The 24,238-nt window shown below is 38.9% G+C and overlaps 1 protein-coding gene across 1 annotated transcript in view; it reads left to right on the forward strand.

The window, feature by feature from the left end:
- The window catches only part of TMEM135 (transmembrane protein 135), a 211,552-nt gene that overhangs the window by 173,699 nt on the left and 13,615 nt on the right, over positions 1 to 24,238 (forward strand). Inside the window, exon 7 of the mRNA XM_072402388.1 lies at positions 23,420 to 23,461. Coding sequence (XP_072258489.1) covers positions 23,420 to 23,461 — 42 coding nt within the window. The remainder of the gene's footprint in view (positions 1 to 23,419; positions 23,462 to 24,238) is intronic.

The raw sequence follows: 24,238 nt of genomic DNA on the forward strand, positions 1-24,238 counted from the left end.
AGACCTAATATGATGGAGAACAATTATCATGTATTGCAGCTGAATATTTAGGAATATATTGCAGCTTGACGTCTTCAGATGTAGTAGCAACATTCATTTCTTTTCAATGTCTTTTTTACATGGAAATCCTGCAAATAACACATTTCCCTTATCTGTATAACCACCCTCACTCCTCCATTGTATTAATGGAAGGCTGGTTGTCAACCAGCCAGTAAAATATTTTATCCAGCACATACTGTGTATATGCAGACAATACTAAATATACAACCTGTCTCCAATAATAAGAAATCTGGAGACGGATAAATAAACATTCCTCAAGAAATTACATAAAAAAAGTACTTTAGTAGCAGGGTTGAGGGTTTGGATGAAAAAGGTCTACTTTAGTTACTTCCACAGTCACTGACCTGGAAGAAAATCAGTAAAAATGACTTGCATATAGCTATTCCTCACTTACCATTTTACCAGACTGCTTACACTCATATATACTGTACAAGAATTGTCCTCTCTCCTTCATTCTTCTCCGCTCCATCCTCCATCTTGAGTAATAAAAAGTACAATGACAGAAGAGGGTTTTGTGGCAAATGAATTTGTGTATTCCAATTGGTGCAAAAATAATATAAAAGTGAATCTCAATATATACACAGTGAGGTTATATACAAAGTATATTTTTTTTATACAAATACAGCTGATACAATAAAGAATTATGTAGTACAGAACTGTCCGATGTATGGTAAATAATCACAGTCGTCGTTTAGACTAGCTGACGCATTTCGCCTTAATTAGCTTCTTCAGAGGTAACAATGGCTTACGATATACAGCATGTCTTGACTTTACCTAGGCTGAAACATTAGTCTGCTGCCAGCAGGGAAACTATTCCCTCAGTCCCTTTAGTCTCCCCCATTAATTACACACCAACTGTAATTGTGTATGATTTTTATACCTGGGATGCTGATCTTTGTTGACATTCATCCACACAGGCACCAGGTTTTACATCATTTCTGAGCTGGCATCCAAGAATCAGATAACTTAAGGTAAGGTGCGGGTACAAAGGTAGCACCATCCTTCTAGAGAAAAAAGCGGATAAAGACATTTTTAGGGGAAGAGCTTTGATCTCAGAGGTAGTAAATATATGGAAGTTTAACACTCATACATCACATGATGAAAAAATAAAATGTATTTAAATACAGGTCCACTTTCACCACCTCCTGCACTGTGAAGGGTGATAAGGGGTCAATAAGTCTCTGCTGCCTCCTGAAGGTGGTTGTGGTTGTTGCAGATTTCCGTAAACTCTTTCTGGTTTGTTCTCTAGTAAAAAAAAAAAAAACACTTTCAGTATACTGCTGCTATAAGTAATAGGTCCATGTTGTCATATGAATGACATATTGCTGTTTTTTCAGGCTCAGTGACACACTACATCGCATTGCGTGTTTAATGGCAGCTGCAAATTTTTCCATGTACACCAATTAGTAATATTTAGGTAATAGGTGGCGTTTTGCTTCTTCAAAAATAACTTTAGACCTTTGATCAGCACATCTGTGACAAGTGCAGATAGTCGGTGTCAGTGGATTGTTTACCGATCATTATTCTCCTGACAAAATCAAGACTTGTGTAATTTGCATCAACAGGCTAAAAAAATCCTCCTCCTCTCATCTGTTCCTAATTTTATTCTTGAGAAATAAATGACACATTCAGGATCCATTAAAGGATTTCTGGAAATCTGCAGTGACAAAAAATCATAACAAGTCATTAGGAAGGTACGCACGACAGCAGCGGCTGTGAGCTCTTCTGAGCCTTTGACACTGGGAGATGAAGTCACAAAATACTATTAGAGCTGCTGGAATTCTGCTCCAAAAGTGATTACAATTTTGGTATTTATTTTAACCAATATGAACTGAAAAACTTCAAATTGTTGTTGGTCAGCGATCCACTAAGTGGCGCGCCCACCTGCAAAGGATAACTGAGCTGCAAAGGATTTTTTCACATTGATACAACTCTGGCTCCAGCAAAACATTTTTGTACCAAAATAAAAAAATTATGACCCCTAGAGATACAACCCCTTTCTCAGCTTTTACATTTCACCTTAGAATCAAATTCAAGCTCCTTTGCTTTGCCTTCAAATCCTTCCACAGTTCTTGTCCTACTTATATTTCTGAACTGGTAAAAAAATACTCCCCCTAGCCGTTCTCTGCGCTCCTCTAATGAGCTACTACCGACTTTCACACTCATCACACGCACGGCTACAAAACTTTTCTAGAGCTGCACCAATTGTCTGGAACTGTCTTCCCTGTCCTATTTCGCTTGCTCATACTTTCTGCTCTTTTACTACTAAATTGTAAGCTCTTCGGGGCAGGGTCCTCTCCTCCATTGTCACTGTCTGTATTTGTTTGTCATTTGCAACCTCTATTTATTGTACAGCGCTGCGTAATATGTTGGCGCTATATAAATCCTGTTTAATATTAATAATAATAATAATCCAGAGCAGAGGTCAGCAAACTTTTTTGGCCACTAGGCCGTTTCAGGGGTAGGCAGGAGCACACTAGGCCGGACTCTCTCTCGCGTCCTGCCCTAATGGCTCTGCCCCCCCACTGGTAATGCCCCCTGAAGAGAAATTTTTCTCCTCTGTATGCATTGCAGAGTTCCCTATTTCCCCCGGCGGCAGAAGTGTTAACACCAGCGGCGGTAAACAGGGAAGGGAGCCACAACACGGAGGCTCGAGAGCCGCATGCAGCTCTGGAGCTCCCGCTGCTCCAGGAGTTTGTTCTGGCTCTGCCGCAAGTTTGCCATCCAGGATAAGGCTGGATCGGCCAAGGTGCATTAGGCTGGAACAAAATACCGACTAGGCTGTATCTGTCCTAAAGGCCGGAGATTGCTGACCTCTGATCCAGAGTTTTATTCATGTAGACAGAAAATGTCAGCATAAAGGCTTCAGAACACCAGCAACACTGAGCTACAACAAAGTATGAAAAATAATTGTAATCTGGAGAGGTAATGAGGTTCCAAAAGATGTGTTCTTCTATCACATATTAATATTTGCCAAGCCTTATATGTAAGCAACATGTAAGAAGAAGGAGGAGAAAGAATGGCTCTTTGTGGCAACTTCAACAGTTTATAAAATAAATGTATTAAGCATTCTAAGCTTTACCAAGCTTAACCGAGTTAGGAAATACATTGGTATGGTGTCCTGTCAAAATTATACAATAATATCTCTGAATGAAAATAAAGCTAAGGCTTGTTTGTTTCCCCACGCGTTTCAATGTATGGCTTCCTCATGGGAGAGTAGACACAAAGCTAAACATTTATCATGAGAAACAGGCAATTAGAATGGTATTAGAGCAATGGATTGTAGTACAAGCAAGGCTACTAAATCATTCATAGTTTTTTATTGAAAAATAATTGTAAATAGGGGCTGTAATATATATGTACAGGTTAAAACTCAGTCACATAAGACACATTTCTAACCTAGAAGAGGTTAAACTCGACTAGAATTTTATTTAAACCTTTGGAATCCATCTGCCATATTCATGATATTACACAGCCATTGAAAAGTATATTGTGGAAACAGCAGGCAATTTTGTAGCAAATTTCCATTGGCATAAATTCTAGACATTTCCATAGAGGATTAAACTATCTGCTGTTATGAAACACAAGAACATAAAAGAAATATTTTTAAGACACTTAAGTCCAAAATCTTTGAATGTTTCCAAAGCAATCGAAGTTCATGATTTCATTTCACTTTTAATCTCCAGCCCTGTTTTTGATCGTGGAATAAGAGAAAGCAGACTCGGCTCTGTAGAGGGAATTATTATTGAGTATGGTAACATCGTTGCTGCGGGTACAGCCGGGGGGAGCCGAGCTCCCAGCAAGCAGCATAAACATTGGCAGATTCTGATCTTTAATGGAAAACTGGTTACAGTACATTGCACATAATACTGCTGTTATTACATCTAAGTGAACCCTTATGCAACCGTAAAGATACACTGCCATTAGGCTGTGCAGGAGAAAACTGGGAGGTATAGGTGGACACGGCTTTATTTGTGCAGGTTGTAGAAAACATCTCAAGACTTGACAGTGTTTCACAAGACCTGGAACAACTAGGTTGGAGAACACTTGGAATTATTTCAAAAATAACTTTTGAAAGAGATATTCCACCTTATATTCGTTTTTGGCTGCTTTAAGTTAAAAATGCATCAAAAGCCTAGATTTTAGGTAGGTAAAGTAAAACCCATGTCCCCACTGGGTAGAGTGTAGAGCAGCAGGGTAGGGTCATCTACTAGATGTCAGTGTACAACTAGGTGAGAACTGATGTGCAGCTTTTGTGAAGCAGCTGTTTACCCTTCTTTTGACTTTTGAAAGAGATGGTTCCCTATCAAATCATGCTACCCTTAGATTTGTGCTACACTTGAATTGGCATGTACAGTGATGTCATCTGTGTCTGCTCAGTGCTACTTGTAAGAGCGGGCATGTGCAGGGACATCAATCGTGCTACCTAACAACTTCCTGTTTTTCATCCCTAATATCTTCTAAACCATGTATCGCAAAGTTTCCAGGTACACAGAGAACCTTTATGGCTATTACACCCCAAATTGTGAAAGATTCAGGAGATGGGGTCACAAGTTCTAAACATTTTTCAGAAACTTTGTCTCTCTTAAAGGGACATTTTTGTAACCACAGGTCCCCAGGGGCTCTAAATGGAGCATGCAAGTTGGGGACCCCTGAGACCCGGGTTAGGAACCTCCAGGTGATTTTGGTCTTGAATACGCCCACTTCAGGGTAGCTCAAACTCTAGGGGTAGAATGATCCGATAGTACACCAGACTATGAAAGTCAATTTATAGTGATTGCACCTAGATACACTTTAGCTATTCTGTTTAATCTAATAAAACTTCTCATGTAAATTGAGGAACTGTGTGTCTTATAATGCAGGCAGCCATCATGTTTCTCAAATAAAATGCACAGATAGCTTGGTCATACAGGTGCAGGAACATACATGTCCTGATGCAATTTACCATAAATTTTTTTAAGAGTCGTCTGCAGTTTTGGCTTCATTTAAGTAGTGAGCTCCTGGGCTGCTTTTGCTGAGCCTTTTAGTCCTGGACATTTTAGCAGCCATTTAAAGTCTTTTTATATTATTCCCTTATAGTGAAGTGAATGGTTTTATGGTATTTAGCTGTCTTTTTAAATACCTTGTCATACTCATGAGCATCCATAGCCTTGATATCTAAAAATTGGATGTGACAGCTTCCACCTGCATATCCACCAAAAAGGTTCTTGGTATTGGAATCTGGAACACCTAATTCTAATTTCATGGACTACGTGACATATCTGCATTTTAGTTACTTCAGATTATGAGAGTAAATATAACATATCAGGTGTGTGTGTCCTTTGTTTAAGCACATCAGCATTCTTTTGAATTAAAGACCTTCATGTCTTCCTGTTCAGATACGTTGAAAAAGTCAACATTTCCATGAGGTGTACTTACCTTGTGATTGTGTTACATTTTTGTTCTTGCGCTTGGCTATTCTTCAATTATTCTTTTGTCTTCTGGAAAAGTTCTTTCAGCTCAAAAATGGAGGAGTACCGTGCCATTAACTCGTTTATTTATGACTCAGACTTGGCATAGAGGAACGAAGACATATTGGAAAAGACATCTCTATTGGATAGACTTGTCTTTCATGCTGCCATCACAGTGCACACTTCCTGTGTCAAATTATCCTTTAACAGATAGATATTCTGCACACCTCAGCTACATTCCGCTAGAACAAACAAAACCACAGCTCGACATTTGTCTATCCAGTGAAGACAGGTTTGTTGTGTTTGCTGGCAGTCTGAAAACGTTGTATTTATCCAGATCATGGCAGCTGCCATTGACAGCAATTGTCATTCCTCGTGAATATTAACAGACCTGCATTTTGTGCTCATCATACCTTGAAGTGTTTTAGTTTCTGTGTTGACACAAGTTAATCCAGCTAGCGTGTGAATTTTATGCTGCTTGCCCTGACAAGAATCATCAGCATACCACAGAGTAGAGATTGTAGACACTAAAATACGACTTGTAAAATAAGCTAAGCATAAAGAGCTTTGTTTTAACTTAGAGGCATCTAGTCATGTGACCAGGGCTGCCGTGTTCATGGGGCAGCATATTCAAAAGGCCTGAGGTCTACATTGAAGCCTAGACTAAATTTGTCATCTTCATTATGGTCAGTATTTGTAAACTTGACAATATCTTTGAATGATTTGCATTCTTTAATCACATTGTGCTGTGCAAAAGTCTAAGGCTACGTACACATGTCAGATGATTCACGTATGATATGCTCGTCCGACGTTGTTCAAGGATCGTGGCGGATTCATGAATGATCATATACAAGTGAAGGGGAGAGAGCACACCGGGGTGCTGCTTGGTCGTTTTCTCCCCTCCTCTTTTCATAGAGCAAAGTGGCACTGTATGTAAAGCTCTCATTCAGTTTTTTCGTCGTTGTTGTAAAGGATCGTAAAAGATTGCCTGATCCACAATTTTTAAAATTGAAACTTTAGTTCCACTTTAAAATGGAATTAAGTCTCACAGATGCACTGGACTTTGAGGACACAGACGTTAATGGTCAACAAGATAATGATTGAGTCAGAGTGATGAAAAACTATGCTTTAGCAACAAATTGAGATCGCTAAAAACATTTAAATAAAGCAAAAAGACTGAGCACAGCAGCAACAAGCCATGGATTGGTCTTACTGCATTTACAAGGCTACCTACAGACTGACGTTTGAAGTTCTACTTAGGAAATTTGCGATCTGGCAGGGTTTTATTGCAGAAAGGGACAGGCAATGTCTATTCTGCAATAAAATATACTCACTTTCCCGATCGGTTTCTTAAACAGAAAAGAGAAGAAGGAAGAAGATGGTGGCGATGCAACAGAACATGGACAAGTGAGTATATGCGGATTCCAGATTGCTGTCCAATCCCAAGTCCAAAAAACACAGTGGTTGGCCACATGCATCAAGTAAATGCCACCTCATGATTGATCCTTTTGCAATTGTAAGATGTCCAGTGGCACCATCAGCTTAGACTTGGCAAAAACCAGTGGTACACCAATCCACAGTCTGGAGAAGCCCGGTCGGACGTGGTCTTAGTGGATTACTTTCCATCCTTTAACAAAAACACAGGACAAACTCTTCAATACACAAAAATACATTTTTGTGAAGAAAAATGGCAACATATGATCTGGAACAAGGGGATGTGGTCGGCATTAATAGTCTCCTTAATGCTAAAAACTACAGACAGATATTTATCCATCATGCTGTTGTGTCAGAGAGGCATCTAATTGCTTCCTTTATCACTTTGCACCAGGACAATGACCCACAACATACAGCCAGGGATACAAGGAATTACTTATAGAGGGGTTCTGGAAGAAGTGGTATGCTGCCCTGATCTCACCATTAAGTCTGGGATTACATGAGGAAACCAACTAAACTACAGAGGAACTTTGTCCCCTGTTCTGGATGTTTGCACTGCTGAATTCCTTTATAAAAGTCAACTTTTCTTTGCTCATTGTTTTATTAGTAATGATATGATCAGAATCCCTTCAGATTGGTTTCTGTTTGTAAATGGGGACTGGAACTCCAACTGGGCAGAGTCAACTGTATTTGTTCAACAGCATATGGATATGATAAGCCGGGAAACATTTAAAAGCACTGCTAAACATATACTGTCAGGTTCCCTATGTTTGCGCACTTATGCTTTCCTATTGGTGTTTTTTTTCTTCATAGGGACATGTCACACAGGCGTCTTTGGCGTTAGTGATGCATCATGATGTGGGAAATCATTCACTTGTATTCACCGTCTAGTGAATGAATTGATAATGACACCTGATATTAAAACATTACAATTAAACAATTGTACAATTAAAGTGCGTTTGCCAATTTCTAGTTGGCTCCTTTCACAAATTGTTTGTAAATGTACCCTTATGTTATAATAGTGCAAGTGATGCAAGTTGTCACAAAATCAGTTTTGCCACAGCAGTGGCTTTGGGTAGACTTTAAAAAATGAATGTGAAACCAAAACATTCTAAGATATCTTGAATAGTATAGGGACATGTTTTTACCAGAAATAGTGAGGTCACTATCTAATCCAGCCTAGGATGCCAATCTTTCATTGTCATATGACAAATGTGGGTACCTTTAGGCACAGAGAATTTGTTGTTAGGTTTGTTTTGCTGTCTCTGTTACTCTTCCCTGTTACTCTTTGAACTGGGGACACTTGTTCCAGTGACAACTATGTAAAAAGGATTTTTTAAATAATAATAATACACGTTTATGGGAGTGGGTAGGGTAGGGTAGAGAGGCTGGAAGCAGAAAAAAGGAATTGGAACTAAACCGGTGATACTTACCTGTCGCAGGATGCTACAACTTCTTCCATCTTTCCTTCCTGGGGACAATCTCTAGCCCACTTGATTGGCCAGGTTTGGAAAATGTAAAGCTGCGTACACACGTCCAATTTTTATCGTTGGAAATGAACGACCAACGAACGACCGATTGGCCAAAAATAGTTTGTAAAAAAAGTAACCAACGACGCCGGCGAATGAGGATAGTCGTTGGAAATGAACGACCGGACCGGCGGATCGGATTGGACGACGATCGTTGACCATCTATCGTGTGTACGGTTGTTCAGTGATCGTGCATGTTCTGAGCATGCGCGATGAACGAACATTTGATCGATACAGGCTGTATTGTGTATGTATGTGTATATATATATATATATATATATATATATATATATTCATATATACTGTGTGTATATATACGTGTGCACAATATCTTTGAACGATTGTGTCGTTATCTGTATGTACAGGATCGGTGCTATACGATCGTTCGCAGATATCGTGCAGGATCGTTCGTCGTTCGTTTACAAACGATAATAATTGGAAGTGTGTACGTAGCTTAACTCCCTTGCAGGCAGCATGCGCAAGAATGCCGGGATTGCCAGGTATCCCTGGCAACAGACGCTGGGCTGTGCATGCGCAGCTGGGCCACAATCAGGCAGGTAAGAAGAGTTATTGCAGAAGGGACATCGCCTGTCTCCTTTTACAATAATCACCTGCCTGATCATCAGATTTTCCAAGTAGGACTTTACATCCTTCCTAAGCTGTTTTTCACTTGTGATCCTACATTGCCACCAACCCACACACCCCTGTTGGAGACTGCAAATGGCTGAACCAACAAGTATTTCACAGAGATCTCCTCTACTATTACTATTACAAAACTAGTCCACAGCAGTAATGAAAGCTAAGCCTGGAGCAAGTACATGTTCCCCTGAAAATATAAAAATGGTAGAGAAGATCAGCAGCACTTAGATTCAAGAAAACAGAATTTATTAGAAAATAACAAAATAAAACATAGCAATTGTTTGATACAGAATGCTTTAAACACATAAATGTGATCCAGTTTACATCCATATGTAGATATATATATATATATTTCCTTGTTCGCTGAACTTGATGCCTGTCAGAAGACCGTTGCATTTCCTGAATATCATTTACCATGGACTTGAACATGAGCAGCTAAACGTCTCCCGGTATAAAAAAGACAGCTATTCATGGGCTGAATTGTGATTTATAATGCTCCCCCTTCCCGTTATGAATCGCGTCCTTGTTCTTCAATTTGAGGGAGAACAGACAGATGTACCCAAATGCGTTTCAGTCTGGTCTCCCCAGTGATATGGGAAATCTTTTTGTCATTTTTCACTGCTAATTGACATCTAACTTAGAAGTACCATTCACACCAAGACAAAAGTGAAACTTTTCAGAAATAATTAGCCAGATAATTGAATTTAAAACACATCTCCTGCTCATTACACTTCATTGGGTTAGTTGTGAATAAAACATGCATGTGTAATGTATAATAGGGTATTTAGAACTCTTTAATTTATCATTCTTATAATGAACTCTTGTAGTCCAGGCTTAGCCTTCGGTTAATAGCAAGTACATAACATATCCTTTCCATTACAAATCTTTCTAAATTAGTGATTCTCAACCAGGGTTCCTCCAGAGGAATTTGTGCCTCTCAGGTCAGTTTAAGTGATACCAATGATCATTTTGGCTATCTGTAAGGGTGACATTCTTCACAATGGTCAGCGATGTAGGAGAAATTCTTCCCACTAACCACCACACTAATATACTGTGAGCTGTGGATATAGTATTTATAGCACGGGTTCCCTGTAGACCTGGGAGTTATTTCAAGGGTTCCCTCACAATAAAAAGAATGGGAAAGGTTGCTCCCAATGAACCCAGAAGCTAATCTACATGCAAAAATGAAACCTCTCACCTCCCTCTCTTTTGTTACTAATTCAGATTGTTTTCCAGGGAAAAAAATTGCAGAGAATTAGTAATTTCAGTGTCCCCTGCCATTTCTGTTTGCTGGGGACCTGTAATTCAGTAATGTAGATGTGCCTGCATTAGCCAGTCCCTATAGCCTGCTTTTGCTTTGAACATTACTACCATCTTCTCATTTAGAACCCCAGATGAATGTTTTGCACATAAGTCCACAATAATAACACAGTGATGTGGATACCTGTAGAAAGACACTGCCTTCTGTACACAGCAAGAGAAAGGGTTTAAAACAGACATATGCTATCATATGTTGGGTAGTAATACTCGTAATTGTCAGCAGTGAATTCATCACATAATAATAATAATAATAATAATAAATAGCTTTTTTATCTTTTGTCAATGATCCTCCAGCCTGCTTGTGCTCACTATGTCATTGCTAGCATTTTAATCAGCAGGAGACTCACTGATTGTTTTCTGATCATTGGCTACTTTATCTGCAAAGGAAAGACATTTATTAGTTTTGCTATAAGTTAATAAACAATGTATGGATAAAATGTAGTTAAAGCTGTGGTCAGTACACGTTCACTGGTATATGATTTGACCCATTGCAGCAAATTACACTTTTGCTAAACAGTTTGTGCATGTAAATGTGAACAAGAATGTAATCAAAGGCATGTGAATGAAAATAATTGGAATTCATATGATGGATATTAATATTATTACAGATATTAACCCCGTACTGCTGGATGGACCATTTGATGCAGATAGCTTAGTATTCATTTTTTCCAGCTCCAACATGACCCTTCTGGACTGTTTGGTGCCCCATAAACAATCCAACTCTGTGAAATGTTATTTTCTCCCCAGCTTCTGTTTGTTTTAACTGCAGAAGAGCTGGATCTACAGACTGGATATTATAAGACAGCAGGGCAGTGATAAAGAAATCTCTCTCTCCTGCTATCTTATTTATGAGCTTTTACTGTGAGTGCTAAAACTCCTCTGCTTCAAAAGTGTTATCAATGTCAAGAGACTCTTGGCATGTCAGGATAACACTGATAAGAGCTACTGACATCCACAGAGGGCATGTTTCATGTCCAGACTTTGCAATACTTTTCAGTGCCTTCCAATGTGAAAGTCCTAAGTACTTCTGTATAGTTAAACAGTTCTGTGCCTGTCTGTCATGGTGCTTCTTAGCTATCAATTATTATTATTAATAAACAGGAATTATATATTGCCAACATATTACGCAGCGCTGTACATTAAATTCGTGTTTGTGTGACTTTCCTCCGGCATTGTATAAATACTAGTTTATAATAATAATAATGATAATGGTTTTGGCCCGGCAGTGAAAGAACTGTAAAAGCCATGGTAACAAATACCAGTTTTCTTCGGAACAATTCATGACTCCTAGTTCTTCTCAAGGACTCATTTCATATTCTGATTATCTTGGACAATTTCCTCTTCATAAAGAAAATCTGTGCTAAGAACTGTTTGAAAATGTATATGTTGGTCAATTGGATCTAATGTTGGATGATAACTTGGCTTACAGTATTCAAATACATTACAAAAATGTTCAGTAGGGTTGAGGTCAGGATTTTGTGCAGAACACTAAAATGCCTCCACATCAAACCAACCAATAGTCCAACCATATGATAATGGAGCTGGCTTTGTGTTGCAATTCTGCTCGCTCCGTAGTGTGCCAGCTACTTCTTTAGCGTTATTCTACCTGTTAGTCTTGGTTACTGACCTCGGCTTGATCCTGGCTTTCTCTTCTCCTTTGCTTTGACTTTGGCCTGTTCTGACAACAGTTATTGCCTTCCCTGATCCCGAGTCATCTTTACCTAAAATATTGCCTGCTTCGACCCTGGACCATCTCACCCATGATTATTGCCTGCAGCTTGCCTTAATCTTGAACAGTCTTGACCTTATCCTTCACTCTCATTCTCAGTAGAACCTACTGGTTGTTTAGACTCTATCCAGGGGAGCCTCCATACATTCTGCTGTTACCATGCTGACCTGGTACCTGTTCACTGGTTGTCCCTACACTCAAGCCATCTGTTCCCTGCTCACCCTCGGTGAAGAACATATTGGGGCCAAGACCTGGTAATCTCCCTGCAACAAAGCAGTCTTGTGTTCACTGAGGTTACCATTTGTCCTTGTGGGGTGCTCTGGTGAAAACCAGAAGAAACTCCGGGCAATTCTGTGCCATCTGCCAGAGGACATAGCCCTAACACTTTGTATACAAGCACATAGTAATGCTGGAACAGAAAACGACCCTAAGCACACAATTGTCAAAAATGATTTTGCATCCTGTACTCTCCTCTGAACTAAATACATCAATATATCTGTTTCACAAAACCGTTACAGTTAAGGCAATACTCCAATAAAAATGGCCAATGTGCTTATATCGGCACAACAAACTTTCAAGCCCACACATGGTTGATTTCATTGTTGGTCACACTTGGAGCACCATAATGATGTCTTTGATCATAAAGGATAGGACAATTTAGTTCCCCTTTAATAATTTAGAATAACCTTTCTGTATATTGTTGGTGTGATAGCCAAATGTCCACAAATATTTGTTCATATAGTTCATATGAGTCCTTCCAGATAAACACCTCAACATTTCCATTGGCTTCGAAAACTTTACCTACAAGACCGAGTTTACCTTTCAGTCGGCCACGTGGCAGCACAATATAAACATCAGCTTTTTTCGGTTACACTTTATAATCTGAAGCATGACTGTATTTCTTCCTAGAAAAATATTGCTTGAGCCAAAGAGTGATTTTATATATGTGTGGAGTGTGACTTGGTGAAAGATACTTAGAGTGTAACTAAAGGCAAAAATGAAAATTACCACAAAGCAGTCTCTCATAATCATCCACACGGCCGTTTTATTTTTCTATGTTTTTTCTGTGTTATTACCTGATGATCCTTCCAGTAAGTCTGTTATTCTTTTACTACTTTGTCAGGCCAAAAAAATAAAAGTTTGAAGCTTGAGACAAACATTTGACACACGTAGGGAGTATTTACAATGGTCTGTTTTAGGTAAAAGCTTTATTCCAGCAGAAAAAACATTTTTGTTGTACCTGTTTAAAAAGTGTTAGCTAGAATTAGGCTTCAATAAGTGGCTCAGTGGTTAGTACTCTAGCCTTTTCAGTGCTGGGTCCCAGGTTCGAATCTCGGTCAGGAGACTACATGGAGTTTGCAGGTTCTCCCCGTGATTTTGTGGGTTTCCTCCGGGTATTCCGGTTTCCTCTCACATTCCAAAAACATGCAATTAGGTTAATTGGTTCCCCCCTAAAATTTACCTTAGACTGTATTTAAGACATATGACTATGGTAGGGACATTAGATTTTGAGCTCCTTAGAGGGACAGCTAGTGACATGACTATGGACTTCATAAAGCGCTTCGTAGTATATTGGCGCTATATATAAACTAATAATATTTTATTTATAATATATAAACTCTGTAATAATAATAGATACCGCGCAGTGAGTGTAGCCACCGGAGACAAGAAGTCAGTTACTGCCCAGATTACCATTTAAAAAAAAAGAAAATGAATGCAGCCACCACATCTCAGGACTGGTGAGCTGCAATATCTTACATTCTTGTTCTTGGGTTTAGATACTCTTTCAGGCACATATTTTCAAACACTTCAGGTGCAGTGCTGACCAGCGAACCCGTTAAACCATTTATTATTGTATTACAGCTGCTATTAACCAGCTTTATTGGTATAGAGTTTTTCCTGTCTGCCAGCTTACCTCATTATTGAAAACACACATTGGTTTTCATCTGGCAAAACTTACGCCATCTAATTCTAGATACTAATTAGGCCTTAAACAGTGTCAAGTTGCTAGAAGCGGAGTAAATGATTTATATGGCTGCCGTACATGGAGAAAGCCATTGTTTGATTGTTCTGTACACAAAATGCTCTGTGCAGATGCTTTAACATCTTAATTCTGGCTGCACTTTAAAGCTTGTCGCGGTTTAACACTTTGGCACATGTTATAATGAAGAATGACTTACACATTGAGCCGCGTCTTCTGGCTTTTAGTGCTGTCCATGTTCCTTTTTAAAGTAGGAAAAATACCAATAGTACATTGCGATTTATGATGTAATAACATTTCACTATAATAACTTTGTTTTTTCTAAACTGATACTAAAATATAAGAGAATACATTGCTCCTGACTAAGTGTATTCACTTTAAAAGTGCATTTTCACAGAACTTTTTATTATTATCAAGTCCATAGGATTATAATCATGTGTCTCTCAAAGGAGCTCACAATCTAATGTACCTACCATAGTCATATGTCTTTAATACAGCCTAAGGACAATTTTGGGGGGAAGCCAATTAATGTAACTGCATGTTTTTGGAATGTGGAAGTAAACCAGAGTATCCAGAGGAAACCCAAGCAAACACGGGAAGTAACATGCAACTCTATGCAGCACTGCAATGTTGACAGTGCTAAGCACTGAGCTACTGTGCTGCCCAAACTTCGTAAAAAAGGTGAAAATGTACTTTGTTAGGAATAGGAGTTTTGCTTACACAGTCTTGGATGATTAAAGTCAGCTGCCCTTTTTTTTTTGTTATGTATTAGGTTAAATTAAAATCCACTTAGCATTTGAATAGCATACATAACAAACATTTGAATGGCAAGCAGCAATTCTGCACTGCTCAATAAAAGTGAATGGAAATTGGATGAGCTGTATTTAGCCGGCATTTCCCAAAAAATACTGTTTATACTGTTCCCTTCATAACAGCCTCTCTCCCTCTTCATCTCCAAAGCAATTTTTAGAGCAAGATGCATTCTTTTAGATCCTACCACAACGTTTGAGAAATGCTTTGTTATGCAGTAGGGGTGTACAGCACCACAAAGGATTATGGGCCATCTCCAGACCTCTAACAGCAACAGTAGCTCAATGCGAATAAACACGTTCCTATTCAAATCAATGGAAGTAGCTGGCTACTCAAGGGCCAGTTTGCAGCATTTCATTCTAAAATATATAACTGGACTTTCTGTATTTATGATTTGCAATTATATTTGCAAAGTAAGAATAAAGTGTTGCAATTACACGTGTGCCTATTTAAGTCAATGGAAGTGGCTAGCTGCTCATGAGCCATTTTGCAGCTTTTCGTTCCAAGTTATGTAACTGTACTTTCTGTCTTTCCAATTTTCCAATAGATCCAGCCCACCTATAACTAATCTGCTACTGGTGGACTCTTACTTAATGGCCTTTTACTTAAACTATCCTATTCCCCTCCTGAAATTGCAGGAATCAGAAACATAACAGACTTTAAGGTTCCTGGCTTTGCACCACACCATCACAAGGTCTGACTTTTTTGTCTGTATCAAAAATAACACACCTAGCAAGAGGATTACAACCCCTGGTAAAATGCAAAAGAGCATTTGCTTTTTTTAAATCAGTGCCAAAGGCTTTGTACACACTTCCAATTTTTTTTTGTCACTGAAAACAATTTTTCTTGATAGTTTCCAGTGTCAAATGAAAGAACAAGCGTACAAAACTAATTCTGTTTTGTGGAGAAGGGACAGTGAGCAAGTGTCCCCCCAGCTGTGTTCTCCATTGACGTGCATATTATTATTATCAAGTATTTATATAGCGCCGACATATTTTGCAGCCTTGTGCAAAGTCCATAGTGATGTCACTAACTGTCCCTTAAAGTGGCTCACAATCTAATGTCCCTACCATATAGTCATATGTCTTTAATACAGTCTAAGGTAAATTTTTTTGGGGGAAGCTAATTACCCAAACTTCATGTTTTTGAAATGTGAAAGAAACCAGGGTACCCGGAGGAAACCCACGCAAACATGGATAGAACTTGCAAACTCAATGCATGTGTCCTGGCCAAGATTCGAACCTCTGAGCCACCATACATTCATGTCCCCCAGGACATATCAATGGACAGCTTCGGGGGAGCTAGAAATAGTATGAATGTATTTAGCCTAGGAATAGACTTCACTAGATACCTCCTGTTACTGTTATCATTCATTAAAGTTTAAATTTTTGCTTATCTCTGACTTCAAGCCTTACATTCAAGCCTAGCATTGAGGCCTTACTTTCTTTGACACTATTTGGGACACAGTAAACAAATACGAGGGGCTATTGAAGGTCCCTGGCTTTGCCCAGAAAGAAGAGAGGAAGAGTTAAAAAAAATAACACATTTATTCCCTTGCTGGGACTGATGCACTTGGTACAGCGTAGTTGCAGCTTTTCTAGACCGCTCAAAAAAAAGTCCTTTGGTTGGGCCACAAACCAGCTCTCTTTGACGTCAGAAATGTGTTCAAAACGTTGCCCCTTCAGGTGTTGCTTCAAATTCGAGAACAGATAATAGTCCGAAGGGGCCAGATCAGCCGAGTAGGGGGGATGGTGGACCAATTGGAAACCCAGGGTGTTCAGTTTGGAAGCCACAACGTTGGACGTGTGCGTAGGTGCATTGTCCTGCAAAAAAAGGATCCCTGGTCAATTTTTCACTGCGTTTTGTCTTAATTGCCTCCTTCAGCTGGTCCATGGGGTTAGCATAATACTGTCCGGTGATACTAGAGCCCTGAGGTGGTTCACCAACAGAATACCGTCTTTGTCCCAGAAAACGGACGCCATGACTTTTTTGGCCGATTTCTGGGTTCGGAACTTCTTCAGCCGCGGGGACTCGCTGTGGTGCCATTCCTTTGACTGTTCCTTGGTTTCAGGATCATAGATGTGGAGCCAGGTTTCATCACTTCTCCCCCAGTGTTTGTGACATCTCAGTGTGAATCTCCTTAGCTGACATACCCTGGAGAAATAAAAACTTCATGACGACCCGTAACTCCAACGACGTGAAACTTGCTTGTGCCTCTGCCATCACAGCTTCTCACTAAAAGAAAAAACAGTTTTAAGAATTGCAAGGACCTGATATTTGCACAGTTACATACTAAGATATTAGGCTGTCATATGCCCCCACACTCATTTTTCTATTTCATCTGGAAGGGGGCAATGCCAGGAACTTCTCAGCACCCCCTCGTATAAACCTCCACTAAAGTTTTTTTACCACACCTATTGTAATGCATTAAGCTGGTGTGAATAAGCCCAAAAAGTCCAGGTTATGAATGAGCTCTCTAGGCTAGAATCTGGACATTCCTGATGAATCTGGTGGGGGTGTCCGGTATCTGTCTTGATTTGAAATAATATTTTAAAATGAACTGATTCTTTAAGCTTAATATTCCTTTTTTTGTTAAATTTTCCTAATTAAGGCAAATTTATGTACAGGCCAGAAACGAAGTGCCACCTGAAATGCACCAAGAAAAAAAAACAAGGCATGATCTCATACGCTCTGGATTAGCGAGGTTTTAGCAATAAAACAAACCAGGCCATTGTGTAATAAGTATACATATACATACTTTCAGCAACTCGCAGCTTGAAATCATTACATGGTAAACACACACGGCACAGGAATTTATTGAACTTATGGAATCAGTTAATGCCTCGAAAAAATACACAATCCAAACATGTGTTTGAAATGGTTAGGGAAGCGGGTCTTGCTCCAGAACATGTGATTGTTATAAGAAGTGACTACTATGCTGAACATGTAAATCTCCAGAATGAAAGTGTCACATTTCCTTCCCCTCCTGCTGCCATGAATTTGTTCACCGACTCTATTTTCACTCCCAAGCCACTTTACTGCCAACCTATAAACATCTCAGTGCAGCTTTCTGTCATGCCATAAGCGAGGTCTTCTCACATTTCATGCCCTGCACTGGTCTTAGATAGGGATCACACAAAACAGTTCAATAAACTGAAAGCTACATTTTCATATCATGGTTTTCATGCATTTTAGGCTATGCCAAAGAAAACTTGCATTTCAGATATGAATTAAGGCCAGTGAATGATTGAAGGTATTGGAAGGTTCTACAATATTCCTTAATTTGTGAACTAGCTCAAACAGAGAGCTGACTCTGGTCCTACAGATGCAAACAATGGTTGTCTGCATGCCAGTATGCTGCTAGGTTTATAGTAAAGTCCAGTTTTACCCGTCTTATCCTCTCCACCCTCCAGTCTTCTCTACCCCTGGATGCTGCTGTCTTCTAATTTGCATGATACCCATCATCATTTAATCACTTCTTGTGAGCTCAGGCTCTCATGGACATGCTTCATTCAGGTTCATTATCACAGGGTTGGGGTTCACCATTGGATATTGCACAAAACCACTGAGCTCCATTGTGGGCATCGCTGCAGAAAATCCTAGAATAGGAGTGTATTGTAAGATTCATCCCAAAGTTCTGGTTGAAAAGCCATAATCAAGTAAGGAAGTGTTTGTGAAAAGGGGGTTTTAGGCAGTAGCATAATTTGCAAACTACGTCATATTAAACTTTGTCAGAGCGGAACGCTCACAACTCTCATCCTATTTGGCTTGCTTCTACTTTCTGCCTATTTAAAATGGCCATCAAAACCAATTTTTAAAATGTACCTACCTATCATCTTCTGTCTTCTAAAACCCTCACTACTCCCCCACTCCATATCTTCCCTCCTGTGTGATACTTCCCCCACCTCCTAGATTGTAAGCTCTTCGGGGCAGGGTCCTCTCCTCCTCCTGCTACCCCTATTTAATGTACAGCACTGTGTAATATGTTGGAGCTATACAAATCCTGTTTATTATTAAGAATAATAATAATCTTCTGCCATTTGATTGGCCTGAATTGGAGTTCATTTGCAGCGCACGGAAGGGAAGACAGGGTTGCTTGGTTTTCTGACAACAAACGTTTAGCTGCGCAACTCAGCAAAATGTGACAATAGACAGATAAGAGCAGTTATTACAGAAGAGCCATCCCCTGTCTCTTTCTGCAACAACTTCCTGCCTGAATCGCCTGCCTGGAACTTTAGCTCAACTTTATATTCTTTATATTCTTTATTCCCACCCTTACCTTTTTCAGCAAATCAATAGATAAGTCAGCCCTGGGATTCGAACCATTCAGTTTACCATTTTTTATTCTTGGGATAACAAAACCACCAGCTTCTGGTGGAATCAGATCCCCAGCCTATGGTGGACAGGCCAGATAAATGTTCAAGAATAGCCTTCTCCATCTTTCTACTTGCTGAGACATGGGGCAAATGGATTTTTTTCCACTAGAAGTCTATTTATCCTTCCTCAACTATACCTAAAATAATGTATTTTGCTGTTAATAAAAATAATGATAGTATTTTTGTTTTGAATTTCAGATGCGATTATTTTAATTTTTCTACCGATTTACATGCAAACCCAGCTGTCTAGCATCAATGACGTGGGTTAGGGCAAATGATATGATGCCCCCAGGGGTACCTACAGTGGTCAGTTTTTTTTAATTATGTTATTATAACCCTTTTTTCAAGGGAGAAAAAAAATAACTGTAGTCCATAACTGCTAAAGTTTTGGCTAAAGGCTTACATTTGTTTGGAACTTAAAAGCATATCTAAACCCAGAGATAATATACTGCAGATCACCAGACCCTGGATTTGTTGGCTAGATTAGTTGTCTTTTTGGCAAATTATATTTTCAGCAATTACAATATCAGAATGTGCTTATTTGTAACTTTTTGTGCAATAAGCTGAAATATAAAACTACCTATGAACTAGAAAAGAAAGCCCGTCTAGGTAATGGAAGAGAAGAGCGGGTAATAGTTTAAATCTGGATAGCTATATAATGATAAAGACTCCATGGAGTATAAGTACCACATCCCAATTATAACGAACCAAACCATTGGATGCAGGACATTCAAAGTACTTAAACTCCAAATACAGAGAATTACATACCTGGGACCTGTCATCTGATGAAGCAGATTCTTTCCATGAAACGCGTCACCTTGTGTGGGTCAGTACCTCACTTCTTCAATGCTGAGCTGTTATCAATTCTTAATTTTAACTGATTTTTTTTTAAATATAGTTTAATAAAATTGATGTTTATTAACATACATTTTCTTCTGGTTCCCAAACTACTTCTCTTACGTACAGGAGACTTGTTTGTTGTCTTGTTTATTTTATACCGCAGTTTGTTCTCTGTATTTGCTGTTTAAGTACTGTGAACATTTTGGATCCAATGCTTTGATACCTAAAAGATTTGACACAGCCTGGATAGCCATGGCTTCCTCCAGAGATGGCGGTATTAGTAAACGTAACCACCTTAGGAGTTCATTGCGTGCTCTTTTGATTATCAAAATGCATTAAAGTACAGAATGTCTCCAGTGACTTTCCTATCTGTGACTCTTTCATCTCCTGTTATAGTTACACACGATCTGCTAAGATTCTGCAGAAATCAATGCAGGATAGGGAATAGCACCAGGCCATGGCGCCTATCTACACATATTTTCAGGGTCAGTCGCTCAAACTGGGCAGAAACCAGATATTGTAAAAATAGTCCAGGAATAGTGTTAACAACACTTGTGAGTTGGCTAGAAACTTGAGCTCTGTGTGACTGTGTACAGACCCAGTGTGACCCTGATCCAGACAGGCACGAGCAACGCATAAAAATGGTGTTCACATTTTACTGTGTGTAGATCTGGTTTCTTGTAAAATCAATGTTCTATGTTCACATGTCCATGTACAAAATGCTACTGACATGTCACAATCTGCTCAGACATGGAGTATAGTGACATCTAGTGGTGGAATAACTTATATATAGACCACAGCAGCCTTTCTAGAACTTTTCAACATTTCAAATAACTTTCAGGTCTTCAGGAAACTTTTAGGGTATCTTTGTTATGGACACTGTTTTATTAAATACCCTCCTGTCTCTCTCTTTTTTTTTTTTTTTTTTTTTTTACACAGGGAAAGGGGGATTAATAAACATTTTCAGAAAGGGAGGGGTTTCGTTTTTATTAGCAAATTGATAAATGAAGATAAATGAAAATACTGGCGGTATAAAAAGAAAGAAAAAATATGTTACAGGGTAGAAACAGATAAACCATAATTCCTCTGTTCATACAACACATAAGGTTCTACTTATAAAGCAGTGTATCTAAAATTCACTGAAACAAACACTGGTGAAGAATCAATTAGTGCCATTGAAATGCATGGACCTAGAAGATTCCCCACCAAGGAAAATGTCAAGTTCACTGCTTTATAAATAAACCCCATAGACCATGTTCTTTTTTTTTTGAAGGCTTCTTTATGTTTTACTGTGTAAAAAGTTGAACGATGTCCGTTAGTGAAAATCTGTATTTTTGTCTCATCTGTCCAGAGGAAGCGTTCTATGAGAATGTCCTCTGGACAGATGAAGCCAAAAATACAGCTTTTCGGTAACACACATTGTTAGACCGTTTACAGAGAACAAAAAGCCATCAAAGAAAAGAATTTGTTCCATACAGTCGAACATGAAGGAGGTTTACTGATGTTTTGGGGTTGCTTTGCTGCTTCAGGCACTGGTAGTCTTGACTGTTTTTATGGTTTTATAAAATCTGAAGACCACCAAAGAATTCTGGGGCACAATGTAAGGCCCAGTGTGTCAAAAAGCTGGTTCTGAGCTGAATGTCATGGGTCTTACAGCAGGACAATGACCCAAAGCATATTTCAAAAAGCACCCAGAAATGGTTAAGGACAAAGCGCTGAAGAGTTCTGAAGTGGCCAGCAATGAGTCCAGATCTAAATCCCATAGAACAGCTGTGGAGAGTTCTAAATCCCATAGAGCATCTGTAAAACAGCAGCTGGGAGAGGGAACCCTTCAAATCTGAGAGACCTGGAGCATCTGGTGGCCCAAAATTACAGTAGAGAGATGTAAAGACTCATTGATACAGAAAGAGATTAATGTCAGGTATTTCTTGTAAAGGCTATGCTACTAAGTATTAAGCTGATGGTGCCAATAATTTTGTCCAGGGCATTTTTGCAATTTGTGTGGAATGTTTTTGTTTTCTCTGCTTTATTGTGTTCATCCAGTGCCAACAAAAAAAAATAAAAACATGACAATACCAAAACATTTGTAATTGCAACAATTTTCTGGGAGTGGTGAATTTTCTCACATTATTGGCAAAGGTACCAATAATTTTGGCCATGACTGTAATGTAATTATTCTTTTGACCGTGGTTTTTTTATCATTTTTTATTGTGATCTATTTGCCTGTTGCAAAATTTCCCAAATGAGATGATAATATCTTTCTATAGGAGCCCTGAAATTAAAAAGTAAACAAAAAATTATAATTCTTTAAATAATATAATTCTAAAATATTTTTGGCTGGGTAAACTATTTAGCAATTAGCAGATTTGGTTTAAATGCAACGACAATCCCCACGTACACTGGAAATCTATGTCTGGAGGTGTAATGTTATGATACTGCAGTTATTTAATCCTTTTTTTATTCACATCACGCTTTGCCAACTTTAACACCTGCACTCATTCAGGGTAATCATGCCAATGACTCATTCAGGGTAATCATGCCAATGACTCACTCACATGGCATTAAAATGAATGCAAGGTCTTCTTATAATGCCTGGACTCCTTTACAAAAATCACCTGCTTATAGATTGTCCAAAGGAACCTGTAAAGAAAAAAAATTTGTATTGTATACATAGATAGATATACATAGATCCATACAGGAGCCCCCATAATTCATATTTGCGCTTCTTGAAGGCTTGTTGTGGTTATGTCCAAATGCTACCAGGTTTAAGCAAAGTTTAGTGGGTCATTTTTTGCCCGTGGCCTTTTTGACTACATTCGACCAATCTTGAGATACACACAACTCATGGCATACACCGCACCACTTTTCCTGCTGTCCCCACTGTATGTATATAGCAGAGGCTGTTTGCAGACCATATTGGTGCCACAATGAGTTATTATTAATAATATTAAAGAAAAGGATTTATATAGCGCCAACATATTACGCAGCGCTGTACATTAAAAAGGGTTTGCAAATGACAGATATGGACAGGAGGAGGCGGGAACCCTGACCTGAAGAGCTTACAATCTAGGAGTTCCTCATTATACCTGCGGGTTCACTGCCCAAAAGCTCTAGCAAACACATTTTGGATGGATCAGTCCTTTTCTCTGAAGTCGCTCATTCCTATTTACACAGATCTGTATAAACACTGAGTGAGAGTAAAACGTGTTAATGGACTGTGCAAGTGATAAATCCCTTTTTTGTCATTGCAGATGTAAAGATGGCCTGCAAGGATTTGCCTTCTCAGCCCTTAAGTAAGTATAATACTAACATCCAGCTAAGAGGGTTACAATGGTTTAGTTATGGGATGATTGATATGTAGCACTTAACACGCTGAACTCCCGGCAATGACTGCAGAGACATGGAGCCTCATTAGATGAGCCTGCATGCCTATATGCTGTCCCTGCTTGATATGTTCATTGATTTATATCATACAGAATGCAGTAGAAACTATTTTACACTTATTAAACAGATGTAACAACATGATTTCAGTGGTATAACAGACCAGAATGGAGCAAATAGGAGAACATAATTGTTAGGGCCAAATTTAGCAGCTCAGCAGTCTGGGGGGTGTTGGGGGGGGGGGGGGGGGGGGGGGGGGGGGGGGTGAATCTTTATTTTTCTTCAAAAGTAAAAAATCTTTTCATCTTTATATAGTTTTATAGTGGGTGATAAGTAAAGTATAAGTGAATTAAAGTAATAGGCCAATCCCTATTTAATGTACAGCGCTGCGTAATATGTTGGCGCTATATAAATCCTGTTTATTAATAATAATAATAATAATAATAATAATAATTGAAAGGGGTCTGTCAAATATAGGTAGTTAAATAAATGCTAAGGGGTAGGTAAGTAGAGCTTTGCAGAATTCAGCTAATTTTATTTACATCAGTTTTATTTTATTGCCAAACTTATTAGGCAAAACCTATTTGTATCATCTAGTACATCTAGTAGAATATATCTAGTAGAATATGTGAAGCTTGGATAGACTACTTGCACTGGGCAGAGATCAGCACCTCCGGTGTATAGCAAGT

The sequence above is a fragment of the Pyxicephalus adspersus genome, chromosome 1 (genome assembly GCF_032062135.1).
Source record: "Pyxicephalus adspersus chromosome 1, UCB_Pads_2.0, whole genome shotgun sequence".
NCBI classification, from domain to species: domain Eukaryota; kingdom Metazoa; phylum Chordata; class Amphibia; order Anura; family Pyxicephalidae; genus Pyxicephalus; species Pyxicephalus adspersus.